Source organism: Ixodes scapularis, unplaced genomic scaffold (genome assembly GCF_016920785.2).
Source record: "Ixodes scapularis isolate PalLabHiFi unplaced genomic scaffold, ASM1692078v2 PGA_scaffold1__304_contigs__length_218370807, whole genome shotgun sequence".
In the NCBI taxonomy this organism is placed as follows: Eukaryota; Metazoa; Arthropoda; class Arachnida; order Ixodida; family Ixodidae; genus Ixodes; species Ixodes scapularis.
The window spans coordinates 26538839-26559322 of record NW_024609846.1 but is presented as its reverse complement, the minus strand read 5'-3'; the positions used below and the strand labels follow the sequence as shown (position 1 = coordinate 26559322).

The following is a 20484-nucleotide window of genomic DNA, read 5'->3' as shown; positions in this document are numbered from 1 at the left end:
ACGGACTCAAACTGCCAGTGGGCCTTCACGGACTCAAACTGCCAGTGGGCCGCCACGCAACGACGACCAGCTTCCCGTCGCCGCTGGGCCCTGAGCCCGGCACTATCATTTCGCAGCCTTGTCCCTCACTCCTTCCTCTTTGCCTCAGTGTGCCCGAGGCATAGCGTGCAAGCGAGGGCCCTTGTAGTGCGTGTAGTCCAGTTTGCCGTCCCCGCTCGGAGAGCAATCGCCGACCGTACAGTCCAAGAGCTGGCCTTTCCTACGGATTTAATCTGAAGGTAGATTATCTAATTTGCGCTATACAACTTCGGAAACCCCCTTGGTCAGACGCGTGTGAGGCTCAGCAGTTACGGAATCGCTCATTTTATTTACAACTGCGCGGAGACGAGTCGCGTTAACCAGGGTGGCGTGCGTCGGAAGAACCAAACATCCGGAGGTGGAATTGGGCCGGGCGTCTCGGCTGCGGGCTGGCCTCGCGCTTTAGAAGTCGAGGTCGTCGTCCGGGTCGTCTTCTTCGTCAAAGTCGTCCTCCCGCTCCATCACGTACGAGATCTCTCCGCTGCCGCCTGCAGAGGGTGCCCTGGAAGGCAAAAAATCGGTCACTCCAACCTCGGTGAGAGGCATTTGATCTGTCTCTATTAGATCTGCCCGAGTACGAAAGCCCATTTTGGAGGAAAGAAAAATCGTAAGCTGCTGTCGGTAATCGATGGGGGTCGAGCATCTTTACTTGTAGACAAACAGGGAGAGCCAGTCATCTTGTTAAAAACCCGAAAATCTGCTCCAAACATACGGGACATGGTAAAGTTTACTTCTGTATAGTGCCAATGTTTCTAGATCGAAGATGTTGATGAGCACCCTAGAATGCCCAAAGCTTTTTCGTAGCGCATCCACTTGGTGGCGCTGGATACACTATCGGCCTGAAGCCCCTTGATAAAGGCGTTTTTTTACAAGTACCACCGACCATTCTTGTGGAAACGCGCGAGACATGTGCCACGAGCGGGTGCTCCGCCGCCATTTGCTTCCAAGGGCCGCTCGAGACACGGGCCTCGTGCACTGGCGCATTTGATGCTACTTGCCAGACAAATGCAAATGCATCGAGGGGTTGGATATCGGCCATCCTCATGGACAGAAACGGCAAAACCGGCAAAACGTTGCATGCACAGCGGAAATTGTGGTTTTCTATAGTAAACAATTTTCATTCAAAAACGGTTCCTCTCCATTGTCCGCAGAGGCATTGCCACTCGTGGAGCTAGGAATGGTACCCACCCATATTTGCTCGCGTGCAGGCAACCGAGAAGAACCATTTTCGAGAAACGCTCTTCCACGTAACTTGTCAATTGATACATCTAAGTATATCGGTCTGAGCAAATGTTAGACTCGCACGAGTCTTTATGAGAATGACTAGAGAACCAGAGTACTGTTCCTTGACCTGGTCAATCGATCCGAGCATGCAGAATAATAATCCATATTAAATAAAAGTTCAAATCAGAAATTCCCAAAAAAACCAACTGTCGGCAGTGAGACACAGAGTTAGAGCTTCTCGATTCACCAGTGTGTCCTCCATACACGATACAGACTTTGTTCATCTCGCGCCCATTCAATTAATGCCTCTCGCACCGTTACACACTTCGCGCAGCGTCTAAACTCGTTCCTCGGATACTTCATCCCCCGAGCCGGTTCTCCATTTATTTACTGACGAGTGGTATACTAAAGCGTGTGTTGGCTCGCTGGCCAACGTCCCCAACTCGAGACGAACGAGCAGGATGTCTCCCCCGCTCGTGCCACAATCCCCAGGAGGCGGTACTGTCGCAGAGAGGAGCCGCCTACTTGAGGTAAGGCAGGACCAGGCCGTCCCTGGCCTCTCTCTCGTCGCTGGTCAGTCGCAGGTTGAACGTCAGGTTGGCAGCTGGGTCCGGCTTGGCCTGCGACCCAAAGCAGTCCGGTTTCGGATGGCACTCCCTACAGTTGCCAAAGAGGTCGGCAAGAAGGACCACCTGCCCCGCAAGACGAGGGCAGCGTCGAGCACTTTGCATTTCCGGTCTGACCACAGCCAACCAAGCGGCACCAGAAGTGTGTAGTCTTTGTGCGTTTCCCATGACCGGCTAAACCAATTGTGCAAAGAAAAAAGCCTAGGATCGTTCCGCATTCGCCGCGCGTGATTGGTTCAGCCAGTCATAATGACGATGCACTTTTGGCGCTGCTTGACTGGCTCTGTCGGAACATGGGATGCGGTCTAACTTAAAGGGCAACTGCGAAGAAAAAAAACTGTTTTTTTAAACAGTCTAATTGTGACAAGACTCGCAAAACAATTTTTTCACGAAAAAATAATTCTTTTACGGCAATATTAATTGCGCGAGACTGATTTTAGTTCGCGGCTATTTCGTCCGTTTTAAATTGCGCGCCACAAAGTTGGTATTACAGCAGACTCCCTTTAAGACAAACACGAAGGGACACTGAAAATTTGTTTGACTTATCAGATGTTCGCCTCAACAGAAGTGCCCTAATTATCATGCTGGGCATGTCTAAATTGCTGTTGACCAATAAACACAGAAGAGATACTTAAAAAGGGACATTTATTTGGCTTACCATGCCAAACGAAGAAAAAAAAATGTCAATCTCGACCTCTTTTTTAAAAAATACGGCCGTCCGTTCGAGATATCACCTTGCGAGCAGTGTTGTAGGGATTGTACTGTCCCGCCTACATCTCCTGCATTGTTTTTTTGAAATCCAAATTTCGGTTCACCCTGCCCAGAAAAAAAAAATTCTGCAAAAAAAAGTTGATTTTGAAAAATGGCATCTTTACATCCAACAACATCTAGAGAGTATTCCCAAAAAGTTTCATTAATTTTCACTGTATCGTTAATTTTTTATAAATTATTTTCTGTCCACCAAAGCTATAGAAAAGGTAGGGTTTGGAGCACTTTGAGCACCTTTTTCTCCATTCCACTTTTTGGTATAAATTTCATTTTAGTCAATCTATCGTTTGATAATGGCAAAACAAGAAAAGCTCATCCTTCCCTTTTCCTGAGTGAAATTTAATAAGGAGTGCAGCTATGAAACTTTTTTGTCACTTTACGGATGTATTTTGTAAAAAATGTTGACATTTTGTCGAAGGCACAGAAGACCAAAAAGTTGACCAATTTTGCAGACGAGAAAATTTATAGAAATTAATTACTTTTTAGAAAAAATGCTCCATAGCCGCACCCTCTAGGCATCCTGCTACATATCTAGCAAATAAAAATCTTTAATATCGCAATAGTTTTCTGACGATAGATTAACTAAACAATGCAGGCGTGTTGCTGATAGAAGTTACTCTTATTTCCTTCTCATTTAACCGACAGACCTGAAATTTGGTTATACACCCTCTAGCATGACCACCAGCCTACCCTGTAAATTTCATTAATTTTAATACGAGGGTTCAAAAGTTGACCCCCCTAGGGGGTCAACTTTTGAATCAGTTGGAAAAGTCAGCCCCCTTAAGCCCCGTTGCAACTGTCTAATCTGGTGGGACCCTTGGGGCAGCCATTTGTGCGGTTGGTACACCACACACACTCTGTCGTCTCTATATAGAAACGTTAAGAATGGGGGAACTCACCACTTCCTTGGCCACTTTTTTCTGCTCCACTTTTTTAATGTTGGTGATAGTGAACCCCGCCTCCATGGTGAATTCTTGTTCCTTTGGGGAAAAACGGGCACGACGTCAGCTTCCAGTTAGACCCCTTTTGCCGGTGTCATAAACTGTAGGTTTCCACAGGCAGCAACGTTCAATGGTAGTTTGTGCTTTAACAATTGTGTCGGGAAGTTAGTCAGCCCCAAAGGGTGTCCGGTGTTTATACCGTAGACGAGAACTTCAGCCGCCACTAGCCATCACCAAATAGTGATGCACGACCACATGCTGGTACGGTGCTCATCCAGGATCTCCGAGCTCTGCTGCGCAACAAAACACACTCGGCCACCGACCCCCCCTGTTAGGGCTTTCATTTCTTCGGCAAAGGAAACGACGAGGCAAAGCGGTGGAGGGTGCCAATGACTTTTGCTACAGTCAACTTTCCACGGAGCCCGTATGAATAAGGTTCAATACAAAAACTGAAGGCACCAAAACGTTTTCTAAGAAACTTTAAAATTGGCATAAACCAGTTTGTGATGCTGCCACTGTCCTGGCGAGTAGCCTTGCTGTCCCTATTGTGTATCTGGAAACTTTACAGGGTGGTATCACTTAAATTCGAACACTCTTGGTGGAGGGAGGGGGGGGGGGGGGGTGGTCTTTAGATTTTTTTAAAACTAATATTTGTGATAGCTCTGTTCCTGCAATAAACAAAATGGCCCTTCAAGAAAGTTAAAGTAAGCTGTTCAATAGAAAAAAAAATCTGAATTGCTACGGAGTGAAACAAAAACTCAATTTGAATATCTGTTAAGTGTGTTTATTTGTTAAATATTTTACTTACTTAGGCCGTTAATATTTATTTTAGGTTAAAAAAAAATGCGGACCCTATTCACAAAATTTTTGAACTGTATATTCTCGATAGCTTTTTATAAACTATCATAAACTTGCTACCCCGAGCAAATTTTTGCTTGAAATCGGGATGGCTGTAGCGGACGAACCATTAATGCCAGCGACATAAAAAGACCATGAATGTGTAGCTATTAACGTCAGCAATCTGGTAATGTGTGTTTATGTAAGTCATATTTATAAATAAATTTATATTTGGCTCCGAAATCATTAAAAACCTTAAATTTTCATATTTATGAATTCGGTTTTTACGAAAAGGTTATTTTTTTATTTTGTTCAAACTTTTTTTATGGATTGCTACAAGTACGGGCAACAATGGGGCAAACTTAATAGTTCACCTTTTTGAGTTGTATTCTCTGCACAGCCAGCTAAATAAGCACATTTTAGGCTACTTCTGAACTTTTGGCTCCAGTACGGTTTCTTCACCACATCATCAGCAAAGCACTCAAGAATTTTTCAACCCAAAATAGAAATATGAAATACCGCCTCTCTCTTTGGTCATTACCAGTATAACATGCATTTATTTTCGTGAAATACAAATTTGAAAACAACATAGCGTGGTCGTGGAGGAAATTGTCACTGTAAACACATCTGAGAAACCTTTTAATTAAATAGTGTATAAACAGTTATAATCACTGTGCTTGTCTGAGCTAAAGTGACGTGTTTTAAAGTAACTTTGGCCGAGTTGAGAATGAGTTTGAGGTGGCTTGTTTTAGCAACAAGGTAGAGAGGCGCTGTTGGAAGGCCGTTTATCTTCCAGCCAGGAGAGAGAAATCTTTTCGTGGGACCCCGCTCGTAAAAACAGTGGTGACCCTCGATCGGGAGTCTGCGTTCCCAGCTCATACCAAAATACCTATGTAGCGTCATGTGAGAACTCGTAAGAAGACACGTATGTGCTCACATGACGAGTGTGGACATGAGAGTACAACAGTGAAAGGGAAATCTTTTCCGTGCATCTCTTTTAGCTTCACCTCTTTGTTTGCACACATATCTCCTAGACTGATGGTTGTCCTCCAGCAGGCCCAAATTTGATCTTGGTCCTTTTTGTTCCGCTCTTATTTATCTTTCTTCTTTAGTTAACAGCAGACAAACTGGCATTTTCAGCACCTTTTGTCGGTGATGTATATCGGTGTTTATAATTTAAAGGGCAACTCCACTCAAAAGGTCGACCCTAACGAAATGACTGATAACGCTTTAGGGGGTCAAAATATGGTCATACCTAAAATATCACGTCAAACCGACGCCGCATTACCGATTAAAATCAATATTAAAAATGTTCCCCCGGCTCGGTTAGCGGCCCGAAAGAGGGTGAGTAACGCTGGCACCGGGTGAGCTAGTGAAGCAACACTGGGCAATGACGTAGGTTTAGTCCTACGGACGCCGCGGACGCCTCGCTTCCCGTGGCATTCTGCGTATCTGCTGACGGCAAGAGGTGCTTACCACGTTATCCTGTGTTCTCCTATTTTTATTAGCGTCCAGGCAGTTAATTTAACTCCAGCATTGCTTCCGCGACAGCGCGGAAGAGAGCGAAGCGATGCAGCTCGCTCACGCACGTGTCGTGTAGCCGGAGAGACTCGCCGGACTCACGTTGGGCAACGTCGAAGACGACTTGTAATGCTGTGGGTTGCACCAACAATGCGGAGCGCAACCCGGAGCTGCGGTTCCACAAGTTCCCGAGAGGCCGGAAGAGGCGCAAGGAGTGGGTCGGTGCCGTTCGCCGGATAGACTTTGGAAGACCGTCAACTCCGAGCTCCAACGTGAAGCACTGCTCCCAGCACTTTACGTCAGACACCTACACACAGTATCTGTGGCTGCTGACTGTTGCGTGTTTCTCCACGAAGCACGCGTCTTTGAAGAACGATGCAGTGCCGTCGCTGTTCGCGTATCGTCCGCCGGCTACTCCAGCACGATCGGCCGGACGCAGCAGGTCGCGGCTGATCTAACTAGCGTGCACATAAAGGCACCTTAGCTTTAACAACTTAGACCGCTTGTGGATACATCTGTCCATATATCTCCTATTATTTTTTTTTCTCTCGGTCCGCAAGCAAGAAACAAATACAGTCACGCTGCGCCGGCACTGACCCCGTCATATTTATAGCAGTCAGATTCGCTTTTTGGCCGGCAAATTTATAAATACACACTAAAACTTGCTACATTTGGTGCATATTAACAAAGTCAAGCGGTAAAAAAGAAAATGTGCAACTTACCTTCCGTTTTGAAACTCCACATGCGACTGAACCGACATTGTCGGTGCGTCGGCTCAGGAGCGCGGGACGAGAACTAGGTTGTGCCGACAACGCGTCACTAGCATCAATGTTGTCAGGCTGCCTCAGCCGGTAGTTTCGGTTTTGCCGTGCCGCCGGAACAATACTTGGATTTGCGATATCTACAAAACTATGCACACTACCGAAAAACAAATTATATCTCGTGATTCAGTGTCGCCGACTTTGACTAAACAGATTATAACCCAAAAATTGTAAAAATGGAGTGGAGTTGCCCTTTAAGAAATACTCCCGACAAAGCTAATATACAACCGGAGAGAGAGAGAGAGAGAGAGAACACACAGCATTGAATTCACATTACTAAAGTGCAGAAACGAGTGAGAGCAGAAGGCTGAACTCTCTCAAGGAAGACACCCCCCCCCCCCCAGTTCGGACTTTCCAAACCTTGCACATTCATCTTCAAGCCGTGGCAACTGCTTTTAGCTCAAAGAGAAGTTACTGTACTTTGAGATACGGAGGCGAAAGGTCTACCACAACAGGTGTTTTCGTCATGTCAGCGACCTCGACATAGATGCCTCGAATAGGATCCTGCACCCTTCAAAAATCGGTGGTGTTACGACCACGAATGTGCTCTGCCAGAACTGCTTCAAACGTGCCGGTGAGCAACTTGCAACTCACGCTTCTAGTGATCTGGGGTCAAGTTCCCCAGCAAACTTCCTCAAAGAGTGCCAAGTAATCGCAGACATCAACGCGGATATTTCCGCTGTTGCGATTGAAGTAACTCCTTTGCGCATGCCGTCTAGGGTAAATCCGAAGAGCCGCCAGTCATAGGTTGAAAGAAAGCAGCGGGACATGAAAGAATCTTACAGCCGCCAAGTTCGAAAAAGGTTGGTGACCGTGTATGACTCGGAGGCGAGTGGGTCAAATGCCCACAGTGATCAACATGTCTCAGCTGTGACAAATGGTGGGGGAGCCTAAGAGGGGCCTTTGTTAAAGGGGTACTCCACCGATTTTTTGAGCTACCTCAACTAACTATATTTTCTGACTCCCCAGCCTTTACTCTCTCCGGTATGCTATTTAGAATCGCGAAATTCATAATAGTTATTGCAAAATCGGCAAATGAAAATGATGCAAAAACCAACATTCAAATATATGCGCGCTTTTCAGGGCCGTGACGTCAGTGGCAGGCAGGCTTGCCAGTCGAGCAAGCAGCCAAAAAATAGAATATGCCAATCATTTGTTCCGTGCTGGAGCGCGGGTACTGCAGCGAGCTTCCCAAGCATTCATTTGACACTATGAAACTGCTTCGAATCAGTTTAAAACAAAATCTACAGCCCAAAGAGTGAACCCCTGCCTTCCACTGACGTCACTTTTTCATTGTTGCCAGTAGAGACTTCGAGCTTGAAAAACACAGTGAGGACCAAAACTGTAAATTCAATAACTTTGCGAAAAAACAATATTTTGACCTAATATTTGGGATACTATTTTCGCAATGTTTGTTGGTTAGTTTAGCAAAATTTCAAGCAAATCGGAGACAATGAAAAAATCGGTGGAGTAGCCCTTTAAAGGCACCATTTTACCAGAAAAGAAGCCAGCTTCTCACGCTTCTGCCTGAAAATGCAGGTACTAGCGAGGTAGCACGACGAATTCCCGAGGCATCCAGATAAATCCCGAGAAAATCAAAGCAACATCGCCAACGTTTCACCATATGGGAGCGTCCGGAGCTTTACCATGGAGCAGGCATAAGTGAGGACATAGTACGGTCGGCCACGCCGTACTACACAGACGATGATCTCCACTGCCCGCTGCAGAGCCCGAACAAAAAATATGTCGTTAAGATTATGAGAGACGGGGAATCACAGATGATCGTGAAGAATTACGTGACAAGGTCAATCCGAGAAACGTACCGGCTGTTTCGGAAGGTGAATCCACAGTCAAAATTAGGACCGACTAAATTCTACCCTCTGCGTCCAAAATGGGTGAAACAAAATCCCGAACAAACCGTTTGTGCATATGTGTGCTGCACAAACTTCGATTTCTGCACCTCTACCCTGAACAACCTTGGGAAGGAGAAATAGCGAAGGAGGAGATCGTGGCTTTGTGTCTTTGCCCCGAGACTTGGCCCGAATGTTTGTGAGGCAAATGGAAGTCTGAGGGCCTTTTGAGAAAAGAATAGACTGAACGGCCGACCACACCAATGCTTGTCAAGAATCAGGTGTTGGCCAGGGAGGAAAAGAGGGACAACCGTGCGCAGACCCACCGGCCGCGTGCTGAAACGGAACAGTTGGAATCAGAGGATCGACCTGGCCGGAAGCGTTTCTTTTATGGAGGTGCATATTTCGTTGTGAACCTCGTCAGTTCTCTTTGCGCGGGGGAGCAGTACACGCCGACCACCGCAAGCTCCGCCTTCGGGTCCTTTCTCGGGAGTAGGGGCCGGGAAGTTGTTGTTCAATCGCCTGCTCTTCCGCATCAGTGAAAGGCACTAGAGAGCCCGCTGCAACGTAACAAGGGAAGGGAAGCCCCTTGCACAACGCTGTCCGCTCGCCACGATTGGCGCTTCCCACCTCTCCCGTTGCCTGCTCTCCAGCACTCGCTTCGGTATAGTGAAAAGGGTTGAGGGCTTTATCGACGGAGTTTATTTCGCTATTTTAAACCGACGAGAGAATAAAGTGGTCATCCTCATAAAGTAGAACCGTGTTGAAGACTCCGCGTTAGCAGTCACATTGCAGCGGCCACCCCTCTACTGTCGAACTGAGGCAGCCGAATCTCGAGGGTGCACTGACCTCTCGCTGTACGAGCATCCACGATGTCCAATTTGCTCTTTCGTTTCTCAGACGTCGACGAGTAAACGCTTGACAGACTCCCGACCCCACGGACGTCGAGTGTCGTCGATTGCCGGGACCGGGCACCTCGGACCGTTATCAAGCAGAAATGGAGCAGCCTAAAAAGTGCTCCATTTCTGCTTGACGACGTTCTACATGTGTCACACTGTTGGCGGCTGCGATCCTGGCAGTGTCACAGCAGCGGGGTTGAATGTAGCATTGCGTTCGCTCTCACTTTTTGCCGGGACTCGTAGCGCCGACTGCGAGGACCTCCAACACCACGACGCGTCGTCATTTGTCGCCACTTGAGGACCGACGTATAGGGGGGACGCCAAACGCGCCAGTCGGAGGCGTCGGCTCACCTCTCGCGTGACCCGTCCTCCGGGCTTGCGGTGGACCACCCGGCAGAGGGGCAGACCGGCCGCCGTGGCCATCGGTGCTAGGACGGTGGTGGCGAGGCGGCGCAGTTGGTCCACTTCCCGCTCCCTGTGGACGTCTTGGTGAACCAGGGCCACGACCAGCTGGACTGTGGAGAGGACAGGAGAGGCCGATCGAAAAAAGAAACATGCCGTCCGAGTCCCGTGAGCGCCGAATGTCGGGAAAAGTGGCACGTAGAGCGCGGTTCCCTAACGCGGGTCGGCTCGAGAGCCCTCCCCACCGGCTAGATGTGAGCGGTCAAGATGCCTGCAGATTAAGGGGCTGAGAAACGGGAGCTGGCCGCGGGGAAACAAACGAGCCTTTCCTGCCGCACGCAACTGCGTCGTCGGGACGACGCCGAGCCTCCCGCATGATGCACCACGTTTGGAAGCGGTGGTTGACTGTGGCGGCTTCTCCTTTTCCTGTTTCACCGTTTCTAAGGCTCACGGCCCCTCAGCGTTCGACCTCCGGAAACTGCTCCTGAGGGGTTCGTCCATTGGCGAGCGATATACCTTTCCTCGTTTTTCTTTTCATGTTAAGTAGGAGTGCAGCCATCCGGTTGAGGCAAAACGGGGGAGTTGAGGAAATAACAAAACCCGAGCCCAATAAGACGCTTCTTGCAAAAACTGGCGTTTGTAAAGAAAAAGGGGTTTCACTTCGATGTTTTACAAATCTGAATTGTTTGTTAGGTTAGCAATAGTTAGCCAAATTAAAAATAAAAAAACTTGCGTCATAGTTTTGTTTAACGAGAACTACGTACAGACAAAACTAAAAGATTGAACATTTGAATTGCGGTAGTAAGGGTATGTGGTGCACTGCTCAGATAAACCCTAGATGTTTGCGTGTTTATTGATTCAACTCAAGACAGTAAGGAGGCAGCAGTCGGGCATTACACCCATACCAGAGGGACCGCAGTGCCTTTTTGGTGGGAACTACAAAAGCATTGTACTTAACAATGAGGACGGAGAAACTTTATCTGGAAAGAAGTGGTGCAATCTCAGGACCACGTTCAAATCAGAATATTAATAGGTCTGCAGAGTTTAGCGCCCATCTCGCAAAAAATGCGACTAGTGCAGCACATTTAGCTCGAGCCCCTCAGTTTCCCATAAAAAAAATCACTCGGCAGCAACGGGAACGTAAAAGCAATTGAGCAGTCCCGCATTAACCCAAAGTCACGGGGATGGCTGCGACAAGTGAAGTAGTTGGGCATCGGCGTCACGTTCACGGGTGCGTGAGTAAAAGCGTTAGGAGCAAAGCAGACATCTGACCATTTTGTCCCGAACGCTTTTGTTTCTATCTGTTCCGAAGCGCGTGGAAGCGCAACTCCCGACACGAGCTCTTGGCACTGACAACGCTAAAACAACATTTTATTGTCGGCTATTCTTTTCCCAGAGAGCGCGTGCAGTGGGCATCGAGTACTACAAAATCTCTAAGTATAGAGCAGGTTGTTAACACCGTGGTGTAGCTCTGCGGTAACGCTTCCGCTTCGCACACAGCGAACCCAGGTTAGATTTCCGCAGGTGGCGGGCATTCTTTTTGTAGATTTGACATGTGGATTTGACAACATCGACGACGGATGCCCTACAATGCCAGCTACAACATCAACAATGATAAGAACGACAACTACTACTACAACTACAACATCAGCAAGGGACGTCATTTACAGTGATAGGAAGGGCCCGTAACAGCTATCGCTGCAAAATCAACAAAGTTGCAAAGGGAAAAGCAAGAATACTAGTGTAAGGGCATCCATGCATTGCCCCCTCATGTCACTGGGAATACCCGTTTGAATGCCGCAGCAGTTGGTGACGGCTACTGGTTTCACCTATCTAGCCAGCAGTAAAAACAACTGCTGGCGTTCTGTGGGCACGCCAACGAGGTAGAGGGGCTTTCAGCGATAAATAGGTATCTTGTACACCAGGCAAAAGTGACCCCCACTTGGCCGCCGCCATGTTGTACAATTTTGACCACTAAACACATGACCAAACCAAATCGTGTGGCTTTTACGCAAAATTGAGCCAAGATTTGTATTGCTATCACTGTTAAAAACATAATAAACTATTTTATTTTAATACAAGGTTTTAATGAACCTAACTTATCTCGTCGGTACTGTTATTAAAGATCAATAAGCAATTATTTGTGCAGGGTACTTCGTTAAAATCTGGACGTAAAACTAGAAGGTCACGTGTCTAGTGGTCAAAAATGTGCAACATGGTGGCGGCCAACTGGGGGCCCCTTTCAGTTGCCTGTTTAGTGCTCTAAGTCCCCCTACCTTGTTGGCGTATGCACAAGTTAATCTGGCAGCATTTCGATCATTCTCGCAATGCAAGCTCAGTCAGTCGTTGCAGGTATTGTAAGCTTTCTTCCTCTGCCTTGATATCCTGCTCGTTTATCTTTAACGTGTGGTAGCCTGCAAGAATAATTTTTATTTGCCTTATTTTAATTTTATTTATTTGTAACCTCAGGGCCCGAAGGTACCACAAAGGGGGGTGGGACGAAACCGCAGAATGAGTAAACAAATCAAGAAAATCATTAAACAGGCCCTAGAACCCCAGTTTGGTGTAACAAGATACTAGGACCTGTTTCATACAGTTCTTAAGTTCACACGGACAACTAGGTATGAATTAAGCTATATGTCTAGCCTGACCTCTTAGGCTTTCCTGATCTCTCTCAATTTTACCCACACTCACTAACTGAAATTCACTCAGACAAACAGACAGAGACAGACAGTTATCTGTTCTGCATATTAGGCAATGTGGTAAGTATCCCTGGCAATTGCTACTGTGGAACTTCAACTCATATTGCTGATAATACAACTTTGCATCCCAGCAAGTGCAGTCTTTATTCTGAAGTTGGAGGAGGGTGAAGAGCACTTACTGCAGGCTTTTCTCGAGAGGCACATTAAAGCCCTGTAGACATCTTGAAAGTCCTCGTGCATGAGGATCGTGGTGAGGGAGTCAATCACGAGGACAAATGGCTCCTTTCGGTTGGAAAGACGTTCCATCCACGAGTAGAGGTCGTAGCTCTCGGAGGACTGCTCGGTAAAGCCGTCAAGCACGCTCACTCTGCGAGCAAAAATGCAAACTAGTTTTAACAATGTCTTCTAGTCCGACATGTTGGGTCAGTTTAAAAACGCCAAGTTCTTCCCCGAAATCTTCCACAGAATTTTTGAATTCATAGGAGCTGGCACAGGGAAGTAATTTCTATCAACATTCAGCCAAATTATAGGCTGTATTGAGAAAGTGACTTAGGTTTCATACGATGCTTGTTCTTTCCTATTCAGCTGAATGGAAATCAGAAATGTGCGGTATCGGCTGAATACATAGATCATCAGAATTAAAGAAAACTTTGAAGGAGGTTGCATACAGAATGTGTGTTATCCAGAGGTAAAAGCCTACAGTGCTCTCACTTGCATAACTGCCAAGTTTAGAGAAACCAAATCCGGGATAATTTTTAAGCAGTGGGGGGGAAGTTGAAGTTTTTAAAAATAATTATTAATAACAAATTCACATGAAGACAACTTCACTACATTTATATTGCACTGCTCATGCTAGCGAGATACAGCTGGACCTCGCTATCATTGCAGCCATTCGTTGCAACGGCAAAAACTCCTTGTTTAAAGGCGGAAAAAGATTCTGCTTGCGTTTTCCGGGTGATTTTTCTGTCAATCGTACAACCACACAAATCGGTCAAAGTTCGGGAATCTCCCGGGAGACTTGGCAGGTATGCATTTGATATCTGATGTGAAACTTGGTTGAATTAATGGCCAGAGTGGTTTTTGACATAACCTTCTGACAGCTCAAGGATGACCTTCATACCTCATGAAGTCTAAAAATCCATAAATTATTCAGCAAAAGAAATAAGTTTGAATGCTGTCATGGCTGATAGCATTCAGCTGAGATGCCTAACTGCCTTCCTCAGCATCACAGCGGAAAGCTAAGGACCTTACTTGTCTTTGACACTGTCTGCAAACGGCCCGAGAAAGTCTTGTGGGTGTTTGTCGAAGCAAAGAACCTGGATGCTGTCACCCCTGAAAGAGAAACGGAACGAAGTATCATCAAACAAATTTAAAAGGCAGTCATGCCCAATACCCAGCCAAATTTCAGTAAATTATCACTCTCATGATAGAGCCAGCTGCAAGTCAAGCCAAGGATAGTTCGACAAATTATGACAGCATAAACAAATTGAAAAAATCAGGGCTAAAACGTTGTTGCTCAACCTCTTGGCGAGAGTGCGCATTAAAGGGATACTTCAACGAAATTTTAAATATTCCCGTCGTGTTCAAAAATAGGTTGGATATGACCCAGAATATCCGTAAATGACAATCGCACGTTTGTATTTCGAGCCTGGGTGGCTGTATTTTTCGTTATAAATGGCCCACTCTGGCAAGCGCTCGGAGAAGGCCCAGCGGAGACCACGTAACATCCAACGCAATCGTGACAAAGGTCGTCTCGGGACGAGCAAAGCTACGGCGAGGTTGACATCGAGAGGATGGCCTAGTCGTTCCAGCCACCGAAGCGGCTGCTTTTGTAGGAATTTTGAGCGACGGGTTAATCTTCTATAATCTTGTAGGGGGACAATAGCGACTTCTGCAACACACAAAAGGCATTCTCGAGAAGAGGGGAGTTCCTCCTTCCTCCTCCTCTCGTCGTGGCCGGAGGCGAGACACTCACTGTCACTAGCTGTCAAGGTTCCTAGACGGGCATTACAAGCGAGGCGTTAGCGACATCCACCAGGTGCTCTTTGCTAAGTGTTTAATTTGTTTTAAAATTCCTTTTCGAGACTTTTTTAACAAGATATTGGTATGTTTGATGTGATACTGCTCCTTTGAGCACATATAGACCAAAAAATGAGTGCCGAAATTTCGTTGTAGTATCCCTTTAAGTTAGTTTGTTAAAATTGGTTCGAAAAAATGTCCTCAACAAGTACAAGATTATGCGACCTTGCACTTCACTGGTTCCCAACATTGCATGCACACCAAAACTGCAGTAAAGTGGAGATTTGGGCCAGTTGGTTCATTGCAAGCAAAAAGCGCCGAAAAAAATACAGGGACACAGACGAAGGGAAACAGGACAAGGCGCACTCTCAACTGATGTTTATTGAAAATTCACACGTTATAAAGCCACACACACACACAAAAAAAAAAAAAATCTTTTCTTTTCTATCTACTTAGCCCGCGTTTCAAAAATTCAAACTCATTTGTAGATAAGGATACCGACGTGTCACTTATACAATTCTTGTCTCTGGTCCTAATTGCATACGCCTCGTGTAATTCCCGCGGCACTTTATCTTTGTATCTAGCCAAAATCTTGGTGTCATTGAAGGCCGGGGTGCAAGAGCATCTATTGCAATGAATTGCAAGGTGCCCCGAAGGCGTCGTTCTTGTAGAGGCAGCGTGCTCTCGGGTGCGATCATTGACGCACCTGCCCGTCTGGCCCACATATGTCATCCCACACGTCATGGGGATTTCATAGACGACGCCAGTGGCACATTCAACATACTTATTTCGATGTTTGGTAGTGCAGGGATCTGAAGATGGCTGTGGTGAATTGATCTGGCGACAAAGTCGCGCCATCTTATTGGGCGCTGAAAAAGCTACCGGTACATTGTAGCGCTGGGCTACCTTTTTCAGATTGTGCGTTACATTGTGCATATATGGAATGACAACAGGCCTCGTGGTCGGTCTATCGCTGTTTGATTTCCGATTACCTTTAATCTTTTTGATTAAGCTTTCTGCCACTTCAACCAAAGCTCTCAACGGAAAACCAGCCCTCTGCAGGCGTTCTATCTGACCCTCGAAGCTGCCTTGCGCACTGTGCAAACATGACTTTCTGAGAGAAGCTCCCATGCAAACATGACTTTCTGAGAGCTTTGGTTGAAGTGGCAGAAAGCTTAATCAAAAAGATTAAAGGTAATCGGAAATCAAACAGCAATAGACCGACCACGAGGCCTGTTGTCATTCCATATATGCACAATGCAACGCACAATCTGAAAAAGGTAGCCCAGCGCTACAATGTACCGGTAGCTTTTTCAGCGCCCAATAAGATGGCGCGACTTTGTCGCCAGATCAATTCACCACAGCCATCTTCAGATCCCTGCACTACCAAACATCGAAATAAGTACGTTGAATGTGCCACTGGCGTCGTCTATGAAATCCCCATGACGTGTGGGATGACATATGTGGGCCAGACGGGCAGGTGCGTCAATGATCGCACCCGAGAGCACGCTGCCTCTACAAGAACGACGCCTTCGGGGCACCTTGCAATTCATTGCAATAGATGCTCTTGCACCCCGGCCTTCAATGACACCAAGATTTTGGCTAGATACAAAGATAAAGTGCCGCGGGAATTACACGAGGCGTATGCAATTAGGACCAGAGACAAGAATTGTATAAGTGACACGTCGGTATCCTTATCTACAAATGAGTTTGAATTTTTGAAACGCGGGCTGAGTAAATAGAAAAGAAAAGATTTTCTTTTTTTTTTGTGTGTCTGTGTGGCTTTATAACGTGTGAATTTTCAATAAACATCAGTTGAGAGTGCGCCTTGTCCTGTTTCCCTTCGTCTGTGTCCCTGTATTTTTTTCGGCGCTTTTTGCTTGCACACCAAAACATTTGAGAGCCATAACAATGCAGATTTGGATGCTGATCGCGAATTTAAAAGCAGCATAGTTTTTCATGCACATTCCATTTTTAAATGTGTTTACACTTGAGGTCAGCAGTTTCTAACTTGTTCCAGAGTGGGGGCAGATAGCCCACACCAAAAAGGTGAAGGGCCAACGTAAGACGGGAGAGGGGGTGGGGAGGGTGTTCAAAAGATTCTAAAGATAAGAAACCCCATGCTCAATGCTTTCGGTAAACTCACAGCTTTGCCTGAGACATCTTTAGATTTTATTTTTATATATGACTACTTTGGGTCCTAGCCTGATGTGATAACAAGAATTAAAATGACACCGCCCGACAACAAGCTGGCATTTTTAATAGAACAAGAGAACAAGTACACTGTCTTTCCCGTTGCTGAATCTACTCAGGAATTGACCAAGCTCAACATGACTCTAGTTAATTTGGCAATACTTGCTTTCCTCACGATTTTTATTACAACACTCTAAACAAAATATTGTATTTTAATGGTGATATTTAATGAAGGCTAGTTAACACTAAAACACCTACAAGTTGTTCTCAAGACAATTCGGGTGTAAAAAAATCTGTATAAGTAAGCCATGGAACTTTTCACGAAGGTGTTTTTAGGTGGTGCATGGATCATACTTAAAATCTGTGAGTGTAGAGCTCTGGGAAAAAAATCTGAAAAAATAAAAAAATTTTCATCTTTTCCTTTGAGTTGTAGGAAAATGGAAGCAAACCGTCGGGTTGACACTGCTACTTATATGGTGCCATTTTCTAGGGGTACTCCGGCATTTTCTTCATAGCTTTTGATTTTCCTGAAAATTTGCTGAACACACCAACAAACATCACTGAAATAGTAACCCAAATATTGGGCCAAAATTAATATATTTCGCAAAATTATTGAAATTACAATTTGGTCCTCACTGTGTTTCTCAAACTGAAAGTCTCTACTGGCAACAATGAAAAAGGTGATTTCAGGCCAAAGCAGGGGTTCACTCTTTGAGCTATAGAGTTTGTTCCCAACTGACTGCAAGCAGTTTCATGGTGTCAAATAAATGCTTTGGAAGCTCGCTCGAGCACCCGCGCAGCTGCACAATATGAATGCTCCACATAGTACATTTTTAGACTGCCCCTTTGATTTGCAAGCCTGCCTTCCCCTGACATCACGGCACTGAAAGGTGTGAGTACATTTAAAATGTAGGTTTTGGCATCACTTTCATTTGCCGATTTCACAATAACCATTCTGAATTTTGCTATACCAAATAGCATACCGGAAAGGACAAAGACCAAAAGACCAGAAATTCCAAAAATATAGTTAGCTGGGGTAGCTCGAAAATCGACAAAGTACCCTATTAAAGGGGTACTCCGCCGATTTCTTCATGGTCCCCGATTCGCTTGAAATTTTGCTAAACTCGCCAAACAACATCGCCAAAATAGTATCCCAAATATTAGGTCAAAATAATTTTTTTTCACGAAGTTATTGAATTTACAATTTTGGTCCTCACCGTGTTTTTCAAACTGAAAGTCTCTACTGGCAACAATGAAAAAGTGACGTCAGTGGAAGTGCAGGGGCTCACTCTTTGGACTGTAGAATTTGTTCCCAACTGATTCGAAGCAGTTTCATGGTGTCAAATGAATGCTTTGGAAGCTCGCTCCAGTCCCCGCGCTCCAGCACGGAACGAATGATTGGCATATTCTATTTTTTAGACTGCTCGCCCGACTGGCAAGCTTACCTTCCACTGACGTCACGTTCCTGAAAAGGGCGGGTATATTTGAATGTTTGTTTTTGCATCATTTTCATTTGCCGATTTCGCAATAACTATTATGAATTTCACGATACTAAATAGCATACCAGAAAAGGTAAAGGCCGGGGAGTCAGAAAATATAGTTAGTTGAGGTAGCTCAAAAATCGGCGGAGTACCCCTTTAAGGGGTGCTTTGAGTGTAGCGTCGTTAATTCGGTGAATTTGGGTTAATGTGGCGAAAGAAAACTCTTCGTAGTCAATTCGCAACTGCACCGGGTGCGTACAATCCCATCACCCTAAGCATTCCTAGCACGGCTTGAATGGCTAAGTTATGGTGCCATCTAGTGGGAGAGCGCGAAATTATATCAACAGCATCAGGGGACAGCTCTCCCTGTAGGTGCGACCTGGGTGACATGGCCGTAAATATAGAGTTGGTCGTGGATTAAACAAAGCTCCTCAACATCACACGACCAAGAACAGCCACGCAGTAGTGCGTGCAAATTGGTAGTGACGTCAAACGGGACTGTTTCGTGCTATCGCTTCGGCCACTTCTTGGCGATGAGCGATGTTTTCTAGAAACCCAGAACCGAGCAACGTGACGAGCGACGGTGAGAAATCTCTGACGTTCGTTGCTGACTCTCGTCATTTGTCGCCGTCGCACGTTTCGTCGCTCGCTAAATCGGTTACACGCGGTTCAGCCTCGACTCTCGCATTCTAATGCGTTTGACGAGTGCAGTGGAGACAAAGGCAACTAGCTTTAAATCTACCCACTAATCATTCCAATCAGAGCTCGGCGTTCTGACGGCCTTGCACGCACTCGTCTCCTCCTTTTTCTCGGCGCATTCCTCTTACTTTTTAGCCGAGTGCAACAAAAAAAGTAGCCAGCTTAGACATCGGCCAAGAGCCAACCTTTTCCATGTGCTAACGAGACCAGCAGCATTTTCACCGAGGTTCTCTGTGCACAGGGGACAAGAGAGTGCTTGATTACCTCGTCACCCAAGATGTGATCAAACACTGTGCGAGGGCACGGCTAGGTTCCTCGAGGCTGTCTGCAATGGCAGGACACAAACATGTCGGCACAGTGAGACGGTGTGGCGAAAACGTGGTACTGTCAATGGTGTTTAGAATTGCCGTTTCTTTCTAATCGTAGAGTGACTTGGGGAGTAATATTTCACAAATCATCGATGGATTTATATCCCCGCAACTAAAGAATACTAATACATGCCTTGCAGTGATGTAACATTATCCATTTCACACCACCACGGAAGAGAGAGAGGGGGAAGCTGCTTTTGTACGAATTTTGAGTGACGGGTTAATCTTCTAGAGGGAGAACAGCGACGTCTGGGCACATCTGGGACACAAAAAAGAGAGCCCCGGTTAGAGTTGAGTTCCTCCTTCCCCTTTTCTCTAGTGGTGGCCGGAGAGTTGACGGGATGACGTTCGGTGCAAAGCATGTATACAAAGCGCATCTCGCCCAACTCGTGATATCGGCGAAACTGCTCTTGATGTAGCAAGACAGACTCACCAACGAGACGTCTGAAATTTACTGAGCCGAGCTCCGGCCGCTAATTTAGGAAAACTATTTCACGCGTGCCCAGGAGCCTCGTTCGCAACGAGGAACGGTTAACGGAAACGTACGAACGTGCCCAACCGAACCCACCTTCAAAGAGCAGGAGCCCGGACAAATCCCGGCGTCCGAGAACACACTGCAGCATTTTAAGTATTTCTTCGCTAGGATCTATTATGAATATGTCTAACCATCGCGACGTCTTCACAGCGTTTACAACGTTTACAAGAACATGACTCTCGCAAGTCGCGCAAAGGTAGCAAAGTCGAGCAAAGTAGCAAGACCGTACAGCTAGCAGCCGTGAGCACCGTAAGCACTGAAGAGCGCCATTTTGTACAGTGTTTAGAGACGTAAAGAATCTCTCCCGCTAAACGACATCTACTAGCAATAACCAGCGCGCATGCACCCTAGTAAAGAGTGTTTTTTTTTCTCCAAAATTATAAATGTGAAGAATTCAGAAGTAAAAAAAAATTGAAAATTACAGATACGGAAAGTCGGCTTTCCTGTAAAGAATAGACGATATGCGAAACTCCGTAATGGACGACTGAGCACTGTGCGCGCGGGAACCACTGCGGTGCGG

General features: G+C 46.1%; 1 protein-coding gene across 1 annotated transcript; it reads right to left on the bottom strand.

The window, feature by feature from the left end:
- Positions 1–347: 347 nt before the first annotated feature.
- On the bottom strand, positions 348–19580 carry LOC8028581 (elongator complex protein 5). The gene is made up of 8 exons (XM_040209514.2): positions 19563–19580; positions 19326–19477; positions 13921–14001; positions 12849–13036; positions 9917–10080; positions 3596–3676; positions 1828–1922; positions 348–580 (listed from the first exon to the last, which is right to left on the bottom strand). The coding sequence occupies exons 1-8, from the start codon at positions 19578–19580 to the stop codon at positions 481–483; spliced, it is 879 nt and encodes a 292-aa protein (XP_040065448.1). The 3' UTR covers positions 348–480.
- Between the last annotated feature and the right edge of the window lie 904 nt (positions 19581–20484).